Source organism: Phasianus colchicus, chromosome 3, assembly GCF_987193195.1.
Source record: "Phasianus colchicus chromosome 3, bPhaCol1.hap1.1, whole genome shotgun sequence".
Taxonomy (NCBI): Eukaryota; Metazoa; Chordata; class Aves; order Galliformes; family Phasianidae; genus Phasianus; species Phasianus colchicus.
This window is the reverse complement of record NC_143438.1, coordinates 8,012,322-8,031,396: the sequence shown is the minus strand read 5'-3', so window position 1 is coordinate 8,031,396 and position 19,075 is coordinate 8,012,322. Positions and strand designations below refer to the sequence as shown.

General features: G+C 38.1%; 1 protein-coding gene across 3 annotated transcripts; it reads left to right on the top strand.

The window, feature by feature from the left end:
• The first annotated feature begins 1,193 nt into the window (after nucleotides 1-1,193).
• MCUR1 (mitochondrial calcium uniporter regulator 1) lies at nucleotides 1,194-16,755 on the top strand. Of its 3 annotated transcripts, none has more exons than XM_031589401.2 (9): nucleotides 1,194-1,372; nucleotides 1,690-1,803; nucleotides 3,115-3,218; nucleotides 5,919-6,020; nucleotides 7,617-7,658; nucleotides 9,317-9,388; nucleotides 11,986-12,039; nucleotides 13,150-13,264; nucleotides 14,471-15,971. In XM_031589401.2, the coding sequence occupies exons 1-9, from the start codon at nucleotides 1,222-1,224 to the stop codon at nucleotides 14,524-14,526; spliced, it is 810 nt and encodes a 269-aa protein (XP_031445261.2). In that variant the 5' UTR covers nucleotides 1,194-1,221; the 3' UTR covers nucleotides 14,527-15,971. The 3 variants fall into 3 exon arrangements, with proteins under 3 accessions (XP_031445261.2, XP_031445262.2, XP_031445263.1); XM_031589402.2 differs by lacking the exon at nucleotides 1,194-1,372 and adding an exon at nucleotides 1,379-1,545 and having other exon boundaries at nucleotides 14,471-16,755; XM_031589403.2 differs by lacking the exon at nucleotides 1,194-1,372 and adding an exon at nucleotides 1,379-1,607 and having other exon boundaries at nucleotides 14,471-15,969.
• Nucleotides 16,756-19,075: the final 2,320 nt, after the last annotated feature.

The window sequence follows — 19,075 nt, the reverse complement described above, 5'->3', positions numbered from 1 at the left end:
CTCAACAACTATATTGTGGTTTTCAAGCAGCACAGTAGCTTCCAGCTCCTCTTGTTTCTTTCCCAAGCAGTGTGCATTGGTGTAGAGGCACTTCAGCTAGGCAGCTGGTCTTGTCACTCCCTGAAAGGATAATTCCTTAGTTCCTTCTAGGTATCTCCCTTGAATTTCCCCATTGTGCTCTCCCGTTGCTGTTAGCTTTACCCAAGTCCACATTTACCCCGTCTCCCACTTTGAGAAAGGCAAACCCCATTTGATGCCCACAAACCCAGAAACATGTGGGTGAGTTGTCTGTCAAAAAACCCAAAGTTGTGGCAATGGCATCAGCCCCAAAGCCAGATATTTATGGAAGTGATCCTTTGCCTCATTTCTGTGCAGTTACCCAATACAGGAGGCAGAGAAGATGAGCTGCGCATTCAATTCCTTTAGCTGTCATCCCAAGACCCTGAAATCCTTTCTGATAGCCCTTGACATGCACGTAGCCACAACATCTCTTCCGACATGTACTGCACGTGCTTCTGAACAGGATGTCAGGGGGAAGTTGGTTACTATGAGAGTGGTGAGGTGCTGGAACAGCTGCCCGGAGAGGTTGTGGATGCCCCGTCCATCCCTGGAGGTCTTCAAGGCCAGGTTGGATGGGGCCCTGGGCAGCCTGGTCTAGTGTTAGATATGGAGGTTGGTGGCCCTGCGTGTTGCAGGGGGTTGGAGATCCATGAGCCTTGAGGTCCCTTCCAACCCTGGCCATTCTGTGGTGGTAAGCACTGTGCCAGCGCCCGGCCCCAAGCACACAGTGCCAAGCAGACGTGATGCCTGTGAGGAACATCACTGCTGTGTGCTGCCGCTGTCCTGACTATAGCCGAATGATCCAGCCTGCGTACTGATTTACTGTGATCACCGATCTTTAAGCCCCTAAGCATACTTCAGCCTCCTCACAGCACGACAACACGTCTGAAATACGGCTAAGCCTTCGGAAAAATCTCGCCGTTCGACAAGGCGACCTCAGCGCCGCTCCGCCTCACAGCAGCAGAGCAGCCCCCGCGCCCGCCCGTAGGCGTGAGGCGGGACGAGCACCGCAGCACAGCCCTCGCTCCTCGGCTCCATCCGCAACGCCAAGCCCCGCTCCGGAGGCGGAAACGGGTCGACGGCAGCGGCGGAAGGGAGGTGCCCAGCCTCCGGTAGCGCCGCTCGTTTTTCTCTCTTCGCTCGCCGCTGGGAGCGGGCGGCATGGCCGCGAGGCGGGCGCTGTTAGCGCTGCGGCCCCGCGGCGCCCTCCCGCCCGCTTCCGCCTCACGTCACCGCCTCCCGCCCGCCTGTCCGCGCGCGGTGGCCGCCATTAGCGGCGGCGCGGGGTGGGGGCGGCGCTGCGGGGAGAGCGGTGAGAGCGGGGAGCGCGGTTTGGAACGTTGATAAGTGGGATGCTTCTGCCCTTCGGTGGGGTTCTTCCGGGACGTGGGGGATCCGGGAGGTGTTTCGGAGCTGCGGCAGCGCTGCTGTCGGTTTTTGTGCTCGTAGAAGTCAGCAGTCTGCTCGCTTGGGGTTTTCAAGGCGGTCAGTGCGCGTTGTTGCGGGCTGTTGCGGTGATGCTGCGCGTTCCTGCGTTGTTGCGGCCAGTAGGAAACGTCTGGAGAGCTCGTGTGTTCATTTCTTGTTATTTCGTAAGGATACGTCAACCTTCTGCTTGTCTTTCTTCAGGTGTGAACAGCTCCGCGCCTTCGTTTTTACAAAGCAAGGACAGCGTTTCCTTGCTGGGAAATAGGAAGCTTTTTTTTGACACTCACGCTCTGGTGTGCCTGCTGGAAGGAAATGGTAATTTGCCACACACGTTCCTTGGGTTGGATCACGGGTGGGTTCTTAGCTTGCTGAGTTTGCAGTATGCAGCTGTTTTGTAATGCGGTTGAACGCATGCTGCTACGTAAAATGCAGCTCTTGGGATGGAGTGTAGAATACTGTATAAAGTATTCCTTCATTTACCCTAAAATGTAAAGGAAGAGATCCGTCTGGATTCACGATGTGCCTTCACTACCTCAGTAACACGAAGAGAAAGGAATGTGATGCTGAATTGCTTTGTGATAGCACTGGAAAGCAGAGATCCCAGTCACTTTCTCCTCCTGTGTAGTTTCATTCTTTGTGTGTGCCAACCTGATTCTTAGGAAACCACAGTTCATTTTGCTCGATTAGCATTCTGAGACATTAGTTTAATGAGCTCACAGAGCAGCTGTGTGAGTGCCAGAACACATATATAGCAGCAGGAGGAAGAGTACCCCCTTTTGGTGATGGCAAATGGTTAAATCAGCTCTGCTGTTGAAAGTGACTCACTCTCACGTCCCGAATCTGCTTTTTAACACTAACCTGCTACGTATTTGAAACTATGTTTTATGATAGTTCACCACTTTCAAAGTGTATTTTTATAGGGGCTCAGGTGCTTGTAGGCCTAAAATCAGAGCTCTTCTCTGTTGGGAATTGCTGAGATTCGCCTATCCCCTACTTACAGTATACTAAAAGTAGGTATCTGCTCTTGAATGTCAGGGTTCTTTCTCATAAAAATAACCACGTGAGATGGCATTCCATAGTACTTTTAGAAAAAACTTCCAATGTTTATCTTGCTGATATTGTAATAGTGCTGTACTACAGAAGCAGCTATGTGTATTACAGGCATGATTTTGGAGTGGAGGAACTTGGTTGTACTGCCTGGTTGTGCTCTGGTAGTGCTAGATAGAGAGGAATATGTTGTATTACATTTCATAACTGACTGCTTTCTTAAAAAGCTGTGTTATGAATATTAGAAATTGTTCATCAGCTGTCCTGATGTAGGTCTCTGAATGGGAAATGGCCTCAAGTTGCACTAGGGTAAGTTTAGGTTGGATATCAAGAAAAACTTCTTTACAGAAGGGGTTGTTAAGCACTGGAATAGGCTCCCCAGGGAAGTGGTTGAGTCACCATCCCTGGATGTGTTTAACAACCATTTGGATGTGGTGCTCAGGGATGTGATTTAGCAGAGGGTTGTTAGAGTTAGGGTAGTATGGTTAGGTTGTGGTTGGACTTGATGATCTTGAAGGTCTTTTTCAACCTGAGCAATTCTATGATTCTACGAATGTTCTTGTATTTTGTTTTGCTTAGGATTCACTACTCAGCAGTCGGAGGTGATTGTGTCTGCATTCGTGAAAATCGTGAACACCAACCTGGATATGATTTACAAGGACATGGTGACCAAAGTGCAGCAGGTTAGCTCAAAGAAGGTGGAAGGGTTAAAGACAATAGAGATCTAGTATGCCTCCTAATGAAGTGCATGTTGCTGTATTATTTACTTGTAGACAATATTTAAAAATTTGAAATGAATAGCTATCCATGTGTATCTACTGGCTATTGAGTTTTGTCTTGAACCTGTTACTTATCAAAGTGTTGTGTTGGACCTTGAAACTTAGGAACTATGATCTGGTACAATGTTCGTGTATTTGTTTGTTTCTTTGTTTCTTCCTAGCTTTATTGTAACCTGAATAGAATTGCTGAAAAGGCTTTTACCCAGTTATGGGAGATACTCTAGGCATGGATTTAACTAGTAACAGCTCCTACATTACTTTCTTCTCTAGTTTTATAGCAACAACGTAAAAGATTTCCTCCTGTAATTTACCATTCTGATATGTAGTCTGTTTTTAAATTTATCTTTCTGTCATAGTGACATTTACACTGTGTTAGGACTGAGCTAAACTTCTTTGCATTGCTTTTAGTGTGTAGTTAGTGTAGTTGTGTATACTGATAATGCACAGGAACAGTATGTTTTGCATACTGATATTGTAAGTTGTCTGTTTCCTTTCATTCATATGTTGTTCAAGGGATACTCTTAAGTCCACCCACATATATATGTGTGTGTGTATAAATATATATATACACACATGTAAATCAGTGAGAGGAACTGAAGAAAACTTGCTTGAAAATGGACTGATAATTTTGAACAGCTGGAGATCCATCCTGGCTACCAGAAAATTACATAGACTTGAACTGAATTTGTGAGGGAATGGCTGTTTTGTTTTTGAGAGGGAGCCCTTTGTCAGGTTGCACACAGGCAGATCAATGTAAGCAAGTGGACATGAAAGTGTTGAATATTTTAGGCACATCTGACTCCAGAAATGAAATTAAAATTTAGAGTGAGACACAACTTGCTCAATATGGAACTTAAGCATCTTTAGAATGTGATTCACAATATCTAATATGTTGGAATTCCCAGACACATAGGTGTGTCAAATAGACCATGCTAGTGGGAAGCAGGAAGTGAAGTACTGCTCTGTGAGGCTGGGATTCACAGCCCCAGGTCACTTTCCAAACAAAGGATTCAAATAATTTTGTGGTAACTGAGTTGCCATCTTAATGTGAGAAAACTGTAGTTGCTGTCTTCATAGTATAATAGTCTTGACACTGGGGCAGCTCGTTAAGTAGTGGATTTTGCATCACATGTATGGGGAGGCTTCAGTCCATCTCTTCTAACTCTTAGATTCCAGGAAAGGCAAATGCAAAAGCACTCCCTTCTCCTGTGCTGAATTTGTTCTGCAGTATATCAGAGAATGCATTGTTTAAGAGCCCTTTATCCCACTGTGTGTGTTTAATAATAAGCAGTTGTTGGCATCTGTACCTCCTCGTATTCCCAGATTTTTGAAATGAAAGTAGATATATTTTTTTCCCCTTTTTCTGTGACTGTGCTAAGTATGACCCTCAGGTGACTTTTTGTCATTAAAGTTCAACTGTACAAGCTTATATGGCATGCTCAGGAGGTGTGTATTGACCTGACCTCTGGGTAACATGGTAAATCTGTGCTTTGTTATAGTCTTTGTGTGGTCAAGGGCTTATACCAAAAGAGAATGAAGAACTGGAAGAGAACTTGGAAAACTCTGAATGTAGTTATTGCCATTAGGCCATAATTGGATACGTAAGAGATAAATAAAAGCCTTGAAAAATACATACACATTGTATATGTATAGAAGTGAGAAATAGATGGAAAAAATGGAATAAATCCTTTTAATGAGTTCAGTGAAGAGGGGAGAGACTAAAAATAAGCTGAACACAACAGGGAATAAGAAAGGAGATATCCATGGCAGTACTCTTTTTGTAGATCTTCTGTGATATTTCCAGTACACTGACTCACTGCTTTTGGTTTTTGTTTTTTTAGGTAGCCTATAGCATCTCCAGATGCTATATAGTGCTGTAAATTAGAATATCATTACTTGACAAAAACGAAGTTGCAGTGTCAGATTTGTTAATCCAGAATCAAAAGCAAGAATCTGCTTATTGGTGGGAAACATTTAGCAGAGAGAGAGGAATCCTGTTTGCATGTGGATATAGTAGCATCTAAAGCAGTATGTACAGACCTTTCCATCGTCTGGAATGGAGGAGGATGCTTGTCTGTCTTCTGATAGTTCACTTCTGTCAGACTGAGAGTAGTGGTTAAAAGTGTAAGTATAGTGCATGCTTCTGCTTAGCTGAATAGAAAAGTGGAGTGAGCTCTCTTCCACAAGAAAGTGGAAAAGGAGGAAATTACAAGAGTAGGGTAGCACTGGGGAGTCTTGGTGTGAAAGCTGGCTTTCCTTGTTTAGCACAGGGTCACCTTTTCTCCCCACTGCCTTTGTTAGGTTAAGAATTTGAAGACTTGGAAGAAATGAGATCCTAGGCCATTGCTTGAATTATTCTGATCTGTGTTAGCATTGCTAATTTTTTTTTTTCCCCCCCCCAAACATTACTAACGTTTTAGCACAACTTGCTTGTTTTGTCACTTTCTCTTAATTTATCTTGCTTTCTTTGAAACTAAGATAGTCAATCTTAAATTACCAAATTAAAGATTTAGGAGTACCTGATTAGCCTGTTGTATTTGTATGCGCAGGTGAGAAAAAACATTATGGGTATATGTTCTGAGGCTTGTCTTCTATCTTTTAAAGGAGATTGCTCTTCAACAAATAATGTCCCATATTGGTGGATTGAAAAAGGACATGATTATATTGGAAAAAAGTGAGTTTTCAGCACTTCGTTCAGAAAATGAGGTAAAAAATCAGTATCTTGGACTTGTGGTACTTAATTTTATTAAGGATGTAAAAAAGTGTTTTGTATCCAAGGGGTTGACTTGGGTGCTAATATGGGTTAACACCAACTTAATAATCTCACAAAAGTGCAGAATACACCCTCAGCAAGTTTGCAGGTGATACAAAGCTGGGAGGAGTTGCTGACCCAAAGATTGTTGATGTCCCTCCATCCAGATGGAAGCTGGGAAAATAGGCTGTTAGGAATCTTGTGAATCTTGGCAAAAACTTAAATCATCCTGATCACACATGAGGGAGAAAATAAAACAGTGAGGAGGGAAGAAACTACTGAGCTGTAGGGCATAAATTGTTGATGCCCTTTTTTGTTCCGATAATTTTCATCCATTAGAATTAATGGATAGTTGTAGCACTTTCTTTATCTCATATATCTTATGAAAGAAATAGTGATAGAATAATTTAGCTTAGAAGGGACTGCTAGAGACCGTTAAGGGAGTTGCTGGCTGTGTTTTGATTACCATTTAGCAATTTCTTTTTAAGGCTAAACAAGCACATTGCTTGCTGTCTCGCACACTCTCTCTTTTCACTCTCCACTCCTATGCCACTTGCTGCAGTCTTCCATCATCTTGGTGGCTCTCCATTGAGCTTGTTCCAGTATGCCAACATTTGTCTTGTACCGAGGAGCCTAAAGCTGGACACAACTTTTCTGATGTAAGCTCACAAATGTTAAGCATGAGGGAGTAATCAGTTACTTTTGGCTGTGTTTACTCTTGCTAATACCATCCTGTGCATTTGGCCACCTGTAGTGCTGTAGGACAGTGCTAGCTTCTGTCTTGTGCTGTTGTTTGGAAATATGCAGTACTGATTGAGTACACACATGTACAGGTGGGTCTGTCTACAAACATGCTCAGGATATAAATGAAGTTAAACCGTGTTCATTCTGCCTTCTGTAGTGATTTAACCTGGCAGGTGGCTGAGCACTGCACTGTTATCAACTCGGTCCACCATCCCTTCCCAGTGGGATGTAGGAGAGAATTAAAAAATAATAATAAAATAAAACCCCTGGGTTGAGATAAAACTATTTACTAAAATAGGGAAAAGAAAAATAGTTATGTCTGTATAACAGATATAACAAGTGGTGCACAAGTAATTGCTCACCACCCCCTGACTGATGCCCAGCTAGCCTCCCAAGCAATGGTAGAGAAAGAGAGATGAACTCCAACTCCCTTCAGAACTCCTTCTGCTTAATATCCTATGGTATGGAATATCCCTTTGGTCAGTTTAATTCAACTGTCTTAATTTTGTTCCTTCCCAGCTCCCTAGGCCCTTTGCTGCAAGTGGTCTTGGCTCTGTACTACACTGCTTAGCAGGCAACTGTAAATACCAGTGTGTTATCAGCATTGTTTTTCTCCTAGAACTAAAACATAGCATCGTATCAGAAGCTCTGAAGAAAAAACAATTCCATCCCAGCTGAAACTAAGGCACCTTCCTTTCGCAGTACGGATTATAATCATTGCTACTGATCATACAAATTGGTTAGTATGTATAGATTGTCAGATTTTGTGTACAATACTAAAGTGTACATTTTTTCTGCTCTCCCAGAAAATAAAACTTGAACTCCAGCAGATAAAGAAGCAAGTCATGGTAAGATACTGTACCAATATAATCAAGAATTAACGCCTGTCTTATTTGCTTAAAAAAAAAAAATGTTGCTGTTGTGATTTTATTGTAAAGGTTGTGTTCAACTGTTGTAATTGAGATTGATGGGCTGCAACTAAGTGAGTTTCACACACATTTGATTTATGGTGACAGAACTGTAAACTTACTGTGTACTTACACAAAGTACTGAATTGAAATGTAACTGTCCAGAATTTAAAATAGACTTAGTCAGTAAATTTGGGACCAGTAGTTTGGTCCCACTTGTTTGTTAGCAAATGACCTTAGCAAGAAAAAATAATTCTTAGGTTTAATAACCAGTGCTGTGTTTCTGCTCTTCGTACTTTGCTTCTCCTGAGTAGCAGTCAAAATACCTTTCTCTCATCAAGATTGTTTCAAAACCTGTTACTTAGATGAATGTGTAGCTTTTATGCAGATAGAAATTGTTGCAAGAATGATTAAGATTGGAAACTGTTTTGTTATGAAGTGCTTAATGCACACTGGCTCTCAGAATATTGTTTTTAAAATACATTCAGCATCTGATTTTTTTTGTCTTTTAACTCATTCTATTGTTTCACTTGCATATAAATGAGTTAGCATATTCACTGGTAGGACATGAAGAATCTGAGTCATCTTTAAGTTAGGTGTCTTTAAATCTAACTTTTTACTGTAAAGATAAAATGATAGTTGTAATAATTACATTTGGTCATGCTTTTTCTTCTGAAGGACAGAATGACAAAATGTTGTAAAGGCTTCAAAATATTTCAAATTTTTCATTAAATTGTAACACTGTGCTGTAATGACATCTAATTACAACACAGGTAAAGTTCAAAAATCCTAGCATAGAAATTGAATGTCATTATTATTTGTACTAAGTTAATGAAGTCTTGTCTAGCAGACATTGGTCTACTTGAGAGATGTTTACTTGTTTTTAATTGCAGAATATCCCAGAACATCATCAGTCTCTTAATTCTCCCACACATTCATCTGATCAGCAGTTTGTCTTATGACAAAGTGTAATCTGGCTAGAATTCCTGCTGGGAAGTTAACATAAAATGGCAGTTGTCACTAAGAAAAGTAGGGATTGCTTTGGGCTATCCATGAAGCAAAATACTTAGTGGTAGTTTTAAAAGTTATGTGTTTAAAAATAATAAGCATTTTCTGTCTTAGTTGTCAGTGTTTTTTTTCTGAGAGCCTAGATGCAGTCTTTAGAAACAGATTTCCTTTTAAATTTTAAAGTTGGAAACTGTTTTTAAAGTATCTTGAGTATCAAGATTCCTTCATAGGAGGATCCAATCCAATTTACAAGTGTGCATGGGCAAGGAGTTCTAAAAGTAGTGAGTCGTGGGTTTATGAAACGTTCCCAGAATTTGTAGAAGGTTTTGTTCTTCATTAACTCTTGCTTTGAGTATTCTGGTGTAAAAGTAGTTGTTGGTTTTTGATTTGTTCCAGTGAGAATGAACTCATCCTACAGAACACGAGTGGAAAGGCAGGAATGCGTGTACTTTAGAAATTTATGCACATTGTGTCTCTAGAATCCAGTTCCTCTCTAATTAAAAAGAGGCACGGTATTTTTGTCTAACTTTTTTTGCTTACAATTAAATAGAAATTCTTGTTCACTGCTTTATCATTTGTATTCCCGTAAGGATGAAATTACCAAAGTTCGTGCAGATAACAAACTAAACCTAAACCTAGAGAAGAGCAGAGTAAAAGAATTGGTAAGTCCTGATTGCTTTCTTCTAGATACATCTAAACACTGAATAATCTCCAAATTTGGGTAAGAGCATCAGTTTAATATTATTCTGTAGTGTTATTCCTTTTCAAGATGCTATTAATCCAAATTACTCATCTTTATGCTGCTGTAGTACAAGGCACTGTGGGTTTTTTGTATGTCTGTCTCTTTTGATATTGTTTCCATATCAGTATTAATGTACTACAGTTAAATATTCTGACTAGCTGCCTCGAGATTTTCTGTATTGTTAGCATAGCACTATTTTCTCATTGAATTAAGTATAAACATTCCATTATCTTGCCATTATTGAGGATGTTTCCTTTTCCTATAGCAAGAGGCTTCAGTGTGGCTAGTTTGTCAGGCAGTACCTGTTGTGAAAGTAGTTGTGATTAATTTTTATTGTAACTGATACTGATTCTAATTGTTTTTGACTTTGAAATGTCTGGCAGAACTGAATTGACAAGCTTTTCAATTAGATTAACATATCTGAAAAATCAGAAGATAAGGGTTTTTTTTTTTTTTGCATTCAATGAAGCACTCTAAATAGAAATCTGGTTTTAGATCTTTTTTGAACAGCTTTTAGGAACTTGAATTGCATCATCAAAATGGACAGATCTTTTAGTGACATTTTACAGCAAATTTTGTTTGTAACTCAGTCATTTTATCACAGGCAGGTAATGAAGAAGTAATATTTACTTGCAATCTCGACAGAAAGAACTGTTTGGATATAAGTCATTTTTTGGTGTGTGTTCTAAGTGCTGAAGGAGATTATCTTAATTTGCCAGCATTCGTGTCAGCCATTTCTAATGTTTCAAATTCTAAGTGCTTTATCTTTTAATAACTCCATTCCGTTTTACTTTTCCTGGAGAAGTCTTCATTAGCTAATGCACACCTGCTTGTGCCCTGATGTATATCTGCAGTGATACAGGTTGAATTGGAAAATCTTGAAGCATGGAACAAATTTTCACTTATATTCACGTGTCTTAAGTTTGTTGTTTAAAAACATCAAGATGCATCTGGCAGAACTGAATTTTCTCTGCTTTGCAAAAAAAACCATGGATTTAAGGGGAAATCTCCCAGTTTAATTTCAGGGTAGGGTTAACCTTGCCTTTCCTCTTCTTATGTGCTTATGTTATTACAGACGTGTCTTGGTCTTTTGTAACAGAAGGATTGTTTATTGTTTATTTTAAATGCAATGCCACATTTGATGGTGATAATCAGCTTATTAATGTGGGGTCCCATTCACACAGAATCATAGAATGACTTGCATTGGAAGGGACTTTAAAGACCATCCTGCTGTGGGCATTGTTGCCACCCATCAGGCTGCCCAGAACCCCATTCAATTGGCTTTGAACACTTCCAGGGATGGGACATTGCTATGTTAAACTTTACTAAAAAAGGGGTTTTTTAAAATTGTATTGTTTTGTTATCTTAACACTTCGAAGAATTTTACTTTGAGGCAATACATGCTACTGAATTTTTTTTGTCCTTGTCATCAATTTGCAGAATTTAGGAACACGTGTTTAATTATAGACGTGCTATTATTTGTCTCTTCTATTTTTTTCTACATTTGTAGCCTTGTGCCTGTTTCTTAACTGGATCTTTGGATCTGTTAAAAGTTCAAATAGTGTTCTGGGTATTTAAAGAGAGTTTTTCAACACTGAGGCATTTATGTAGATTAATCTGAGTTTGATACCAAAGTGGAATAAGCCTCTAGACTGGAAGGAAAAAAAAAAGCAACTTCCCACATGGGAATGTCAGTAGATGAGGTTATCACTGTGTGACTGAGGATTCTGAGATGGGAGCCTGATGACCTTAATACTCTGGACTATAGACTGATGGCTTAGCAGCTGTCCTAGGAGTAATTGAATTGCTCCAGTAGTGGATAGGAACCATTACATATGTCAACTAATGCCAGTTCATGAGTCAGAAAGGTACCTGCCTGCCTTAAATGTATGCTTCTTGAATCTGGATTTACTTTTCTTTGAATCTAGATAACTGCAGTTTATGAGTAAGCCAGGACTTCTGACTTGCAGTATTTTCTTTCACCAGTGACTTAACATGAGATACAAATGCTACCAAGTAGAGCATTTTCAGTGGTGTTTCTCAAGTACCGTTCTGACCATTTCAGAATTTTGAATAGAGAATGTCTGTAATACTGGTGAAACATCTTTGGTAGCTGAGTTGGCTAAGATAACTTAAAAATTACTTCCCTTACTGAAGAAATTGGATGGTTCAGTCTTGGTGTTTGTATGCTCTGAGTTAGTTATCTGTCCCATTTACTCTTCAGAGTCACAGGTCTTTGGCAGAAGTGCAAATCTGCCAACTTTTCTGCCATCTGCTTTTTATTGTATACCATTGTTCTAGTGTGTGCTGAACACCTGTCTACATTCAACTTTCCAATGACAGCAGTCACCTTGCAATAGTATCTTTCAAGTGTTGTCAGACAACATGGTTGTTCAGATTCAGTTTTGTAGAAAACTGGGAAACAGAACAGAAAAGGAATCGTGCTTTTAAGTGTTTAGGAAAGGACTTGAAGACAGTATCTTATTTATCTCTCTGTTGTTTGTTTTTCCCTTCCAGTATTCACTTAATGAAAGAAAACTACTTGAAATGAGGACAGAAATAGTGGAATTGGTAAGAACTTGGTAGCTTGTTATCATATAAAAAGCTTTTTTTACTTGTGTTACAGAGCTGGTATTCTTTTTTTGAAGCTGCTCATGCTCTTAGACCCTTCAATGTACAAAATGTCATCATTGAGATCTATTATTTTTCTGTGTATTTCCATGGTGGAACAGACAAATGAAGTGTCTACAGAATAAAAAGGCTTATGTATATTACTACATCTACACACACATATAACCTGTTCAGTGGGCTATTTTTTGTTGTTGCTGTTTTGAAACTTCATGTACGTAGTATTTTTCTCTATACAGCATTTTATCCTTATGGTTGTTTTTAAATCAGTGACTTTTTCCATGTTCACTGGAACTGAAACCGATATGTTGATTGATTTGAGTTCATTTTAAAGGAGGCTTTTACTAAAGTATTCTTCTTCATTTTGTTTGATTTCTGTACTGTAGAAAATTAGTCACAGGAAGACCTTTCGCCATAAATCATTAACTGATTACAGTGTTTCAGTAGTGCTGGTTTGAAAATAGCAGCAGCAGAGCAGCTGTTGTTCTGAGTTTACAAGCTTGAGCTTTCAGCCCTTTCTGAGTAACAATTTAATCCCTTTTTTTTTCTATGAAGTCCTGTCTTCTGTCATAATCAGATTCTGACTGTCATTCTATGGGTGTTTTTGTAGTAGAATTCACTGCAAGATGAAGACACATTTTTTACATCAAAAGACCTAGTCTGATATTTCTAAGAATCCATAAATTTTCATGCTCTTCCAGTATGTTTCTGTCACAAGAGTTTTTAGACTTCTCAACGGCTATTATAACTGAGATGTGACTTGAACATCTGTGGGCCAGATGACAGATTAAAGTGAGTGATTATGCTGCTAGATTGAGATAAGAAGACACCCAGTTCTGCCATGTTCTAGATTACATCTTAGTGAACATGTAATGAAAATTTACTGAGTTCAGTTCCTTAGATAGGTAAGCAAGGAAAAAACTTGTTTGCTTTGAGTGCAAATTACTTCATCAACATACATTTAAGAAGGAGTTGGAAGTACAGCTTAGAAGAATGGGTTACATTTATTTAAACATGGAACTGTTCAAATTACATGTTTGTTTTATTTTCTAGCACGCACAACAAGATCGAGCTCTGACCCAAACAGACAGAAAAATAGACACAGAAGTTGCTGATCTGAAAACAATGCTGGAATCGCACAAACTCGATAATATTAAGTACTTAGCAGGTAAGACATCTGGTGGTGGACCTGCTAAATTGAACAATGTTTTTGCAAGTTGTCCATTGAAGGTATTCATGAAGGCCCTGGTTCAAAGAAAATATGAGTACTTTAAGTAGTCTCAATCAATATCAGCAGCATTATTACCAGAGAGAGTTTTCTGTAATTTGCAGCTGTATTTTGCAGGGACTGTGCCTGTATGCTCTTTCCATTCTTTGTAGTGCAATCGTGTGTGAGAAATCTAAAAGATTGGCTGTCATTAAGAGTAAAAGGCTTCATCTGTGCCCAGCTTAATTTATAAAAGCAGCCTGCATTTATCTGTCTGATTGAGCTCTATCTATAAAATTAAATGCTTCTGTTTTTCTGGGTGTTTATTATCAAATTCTTCAAATACTTATTTTTCAGGCACATGCATTAGGAACAAATAAGTTATTGCTCTTGTAGGAAAAATGTCAAAATATTAAAGTTATCACAATCTGTAGTGCCAATAAATGAACAGGATTACAGGAGAAGTTATTCTGATTTAGACTTTTTGATTATTCTTTCACAGCAGGTTTTGTCACGAGTACATCTACAGTACTGTACTATAGGGATATGCTTTGTAGAGAACCATTACTGAAAAATAAAAGGCAACTTATTAAAGTGAGAGGAAGTTCTTTTCCCCATCATCCCTACTATCATGGAAGTTAAAAAAAAAAAAAAAAGAGCAAAATATGTTTACTTGAATTGCTTCCATTGCAAACAGTGGCAAAAATATTCTGTGTGTATATTTAGAAACCAAAAGTTGATTACATTCATAACAAAGAATAAAAAAAACCCACAAAACACAAATTGATAAGCTATAATAAAGTAGTTTGAATTTTTTTTTTGTCATTTAATAATCCTGTTATTGCTCATTTTACAACTGTAACTTGCCATTTTTATCTTTTTTCGAATGGTAAGCAGCTAAGGTTTTCTTTTTTCCAACCTTTTGATAGTTTTCCAGTCCAGTTCCTGCACATTCCTTTTCCTTCCTTCTTCTTTGTCATTTCTGTGTTCCTCTGCCTTGAAATTGTTTGTGTTTTGTAAATTAAAAAGCTTACATTCTTATATGGGGAAGAAGTGGTGATTATATCTTTAGCAGTGCAGTAGTTTCTGCTACTTTTAGGTTTCTGAAGATATATTCCAAGAGCTAATGATTCCTTATCTGTCTTCTCCATTTCTATTTTCTTTCAGGTTCAGTATTTACATGCCTTACTGTAGCACTGGGATTTTATCGTTTATGGATGTAATAAGGCATCACTTTAAAGGGACTTCTACTGTCTTGTTTTCTGAAAAAGAAAAAAAATCTTTGCTTGAACTTCAACCAAGCCTTGAATGTTTTATTTATTTTTTTGTGAAGAAGACTGTATTGAGAATGTAACCAAAGAACGTGCCTAAAAACAAACTGTAATATGTCATGCCTATTTTGAACCTTACCTCTGATCAAAGCACTTGTGCTATTCTCCTTCATTCTGAACTGCAGTATGCCTTGCTGTTGCAAAATGCCATATAAGCAAAGACTGACAGTCATACCAGTTGTATGGAGCTGCATGCACTAGGAATTATGTTCTGTTGTCTGTTCAGAGCTTACCAGACTGTGCTTACCAGAGTCAGTTGCATCTATTGGACTGGAATTATGCTTATAAATATAAAACTGAACTAAATGTTTTGTGGCTTGGAAGCAATCTTGTTTAAATAGGATTTGTGTTAACTGAATCATGCTTACTTCTCTCCTTCTAACACTTGGTCATATAGTTACTATGATCAAATATGTCTTGCCATTTTTATAACAGTACAGTCATCAGCTTCTTTCTCAGATGACCACTGAATCAATCATCTTTCATGAGTACTGTGTAATGGTAGCAGTGTTTGCTGCTAGTTCTGATTTTAATCTATCTGTAGGTTTTTTACTAACTCACCTTTTTATATATAAGTTTCTGACACTCATTCCATATGCTAATTTTTAACTTAACTACTATAACTGGCAGTTTTTAATGCTGTAAAATACACTGGTTTTACTTTATGGCTAAATTATACAAACTGTCTCTGGTGCTGCTTCCTTGTTGGAAAGGAATTGGTGCTTCTGGAAAGGATATTTTTTTTTTTTTTAGTGGGTGGTTATGAAGCAGCGTCATACAAGAGGGAACTGCAGTCTTGTCTGTCTTCTGTTTGTTTTCTTGTCTTATTAAAAAAAATCCTACTGGTGCTTCAAAAGTGAAACTTGGATAGTGATTATAATGATGAAAGTGATAATGGAAATCTGTAAGGATATTTAAACTCATTCTGAGCAAGGCCTTGTGAACTAGCAAATGCAACTGAAAGCTACAAATGAAAGCATCCTCTGTATCCAGGTACATTTATCCATCATTCTTTCATTCAGGAAGTAACAGGTTTATTAAAAGTCATCTGTGTTCCTTCATTTAAGGGAAATATTGTCTGCTTTCTTCTTAGGAAAAGAGAATGACCTATGCACTGGTAATAAATGCTGTTAGAGGACAATCTGGCTTTGTTTAATGAAAGTAAAGCTGTCTGGCTACCTTGTGTCTGTGTCATAAAAGCTATTTAACTAAGCTATTTAACTTTTTTGGTGGTTGCCAATGCAAACTGACTATGTGTGAGGACAAACAGATGTATGACTGTGGATGCAAACTTGAAATAAAAAATTTCATATATTTCATAAAATTATGATGTTTTCATTATAAGTACAACTTTTTCAATTAATCTGAATGTAATTACTTTAAGGTAAGTCGTTGTTTGTGAGACTGAAAGCTAAGACTGAAAGCAAAATCAACAGCCACTAGAACACTCTGAAGAGGAAAGAGCAGTCAATAGAGATTATTAATTTGCAATAATAGTTTCCCTGTACTAATTTTAACAGCTCCTCTAAACTGAATGAATCTGTACTTTACTTTCTTGTTGGCTTTTTATTTTTTTAAGAAAACATTTTTTTGTACACTTTGAGCTTCACTACTTGAGAAAGTGTAATTTAATGCTTGGAATTATCTCAGTGTTGATTCCTGTCTTTTCAGAGAAGAGAGGCCTATATATGTCTGTGTAATCAGTGCATCTTTACCTGTATGCTCAAGCATCTGATAATAATTGCTGAATTAATTCTTTAAAACTAATTTTAAATGTAACATGTGTTCAGCTGAAAACAGATCTCTGTGCAAACAGGTTTCTTTTGGGGGGCAAGTGGAGGGAGGATGTGACAGATTACAGAATAACATTGTCCTGGAATTAGCAAAGTAAGTAAAAGCAAAGTCTTTGAGTGTTCTGAACTCACTTATGCTTTCTTTCTCCTGAATTACATGTTGAGAGGAAATTATTATTATTTCCTAGCCTATAAAGTCTTCAAGTGTGATGTAAAAAAGCTGCTGTTGTACGAGAATAGGTGTTCTCTGATCTCTTCCTCTGATTTTAAAGATCAGTTTAGCAATCTCATACATGTATCACATTTATTGACATTCCCAATAGATAGAATTTGTACTTGGAAATATAGGGAGAGATTTACTTTCAAAAAAATATTTAAAATCAAAAACCACAAGCAAATTAAAAATCTTTTGGTGCAGATGAGAAGCAGATACATCAGGATACTGCTAAATATCCTGAAAAACAGAAGTTGACTGTCAGTGGATTCATAACTAGGAGACCTAAATTCCTCCCCAGTTTCTGTCTGTACGACTTTCTGCACCGTGCTGTGTAATGTTTAGTATCAGCAGCAATTTGTGAGGATATATGGAATCTAGCTGCTTGTCTGTCTTGTTTTACCCCTTGCTTGCAGTAAAAATCTGTCAGTGAGCCATCTTTCTCACTAGCCTCTGCTCAAGTGTTTACTCTTACTAAACTGTTACTAACAGCTATTCCTATGAAATCACGTGCTGTTGAGCCCTTTCTCTCTTGGAGATGCTGATTGGATCATTTGTTTCCCAGAACATTGAAGTTATTTTTAAAAATACAAGTTGACAAATGGGAGTTTATTTTTAACGTAGGTGTGAAGTCTGCTTCATTTTTTTTCTCTGCACACAAATGTTCTGTATACTTATCATGGTTCTTTTTAAGCCTTATTCTAGCAGTGAATATCCACTTAACTAGGATCTTCATAAATGCTGAAATCCAACCTCTGTGCAGTCACTGACTGTCCCTGTTGACTTTGGTGAAAGTATGCTTTTGCATTCTAGGTATTTTGAATCATACCAGTTCCATGAAAAACAAAAAAAAAGACTTTGTTCTTTTTCTTACTGCCATCTATAGACCTGACATGGGGAAACTGTCTTCTTTTTTTTTTTTTTTTTTCCTGCTGTATCTGCAGTTAGCTAAATTCCTGTAACTAGTTCCTTTGAACTAGTTGCAAGGCACGAGCAAAACTTGCCTTTCCATCTCCCACTGAGTTTCCAGGAATCAAGTGGAATATCTTACTCTGATCTTGATACTAACTCTGGAAAGAATTTTACAAAACTGCCATGTAAATTTCAAAGAATAAATAAACCATAAAGTTAACTTTTTGGATGTTTTAATATACTGATAAAAGCTGTATGATGAAATTCTTTTTCTAATGATTATTCTGACTGTGGTGTTTTGTGTTGTTTCCTTTTTTTTAATTATTTCTCTAGCCACCTCTCTTGAACTTATAGGGTTTTTTTGGTTCATTTTTTGTTAGCCTAAGAATAAAACTTACTGCATGAGCAGTTAACTTGCTTCAGCCTGTAAATAGAAAGTTTGTTTGCAATCAGCTGTGCCTGAAATATTGGGGTTTCTTTTCAGCATAAACAAGTGTGTATGCTTTTGGAGATGGAGGCTCTGCTGCTTTTGTTAGGACAGCTTCCTTTGGCTTAAAACATGTAGTTTGTTATTATTACTATTTAAACCCTGTTACCACATTTTTTTAGATCAGCGATGTTGATGCTTTATTTTACACTTATCCTAGGTCAGAACAACTTGCTGTAATCCATAACATGAATAATCCAGTGCATGAAAATCCTTAACTAGATAAAGATCATAGATGCCAGTGTTTGCATAGCATTCCGTTGAATTCTGTCTATTCAAAGAAGGAGAAAATTCCAGTTTTCTTGGAAGGATGCCTAGCTGGTATTAAAATACTGGAAATGGGTAATAAAGAATTGAGGCAAATACCAGTCTTGGGCCAAGGTTTATCCCTGCAGTTATGCACGTTAATGTGTTGTAATATTTCAAATGCCATATGTCCTTGCACTGTTCCAGTATGCACTTTATCAAACTCTTAAAAGTTCATTAGGTACTTCATTGTACTCTGAATTATATCAGCTTGATTCAAGCCTTCTTGTGAATAGTCTCTTCTCGCTGCCTTAGTGAGACTAAAGAAGGCTGTATTTCTGCAGCACATGTTCTTTAAGAACTTTAAACAGAATTGCATGGTACATGAACGTAATAATGGCTTGTTTACTGCAGGCAGTTGAATTTGATCAAATCAAGCTTCTGTACGGGGCTCCAGAGTCTGTCTCAATAGAGTAAGTAACAATTATCTCAATATGGGTGGGAAGGGAGGCAGAGCAAGTTTCTGTGTGAAAGGTAGAACTCATTGCTTATGTTTTAATCTCCAGCATGCTCTGGTCCTTCTCCATTGTTAGAAATAATGTAGTTCTCTTACTGCTGTCTCTACTGTTTGCAATGTATGTTACTCCCTGAATAGGAAACTTCAATATGCCACTTTTGATGGTGATTTTGTCCAGAGTAATTTGCATCACTACCATTGATGTCTTTACCTAAGGTCTATTTTCCTGTGGCAAAAGTGAACTAATTATTATATGTTTACAGAGTTCTCCC

Coding starts and splice junctions, on each gene's coding strand:
- MCUR1 (XM_031589401.2), top strand. CDS start 1,222: ATGGCCGCGAGGCGGGCGCTGTTAGCGCTGCGGCCCCGCGGCGCCCTC. Junction 1,373..1,689: donor GCGGCGCTGCGGGGAGAGCG/GTGAGAGCGGGG, acceptor GTCTTTCTTCAG/GTGTGAACAGCTCCGCGCCT. Junction 3,219..5,918: donor TGGTGACCAAAGTGCAGCAG/GTTAGCTCAAAG, acceptor TATCTTTTAAAG/GAGATTGCTCTTCAACAAAT.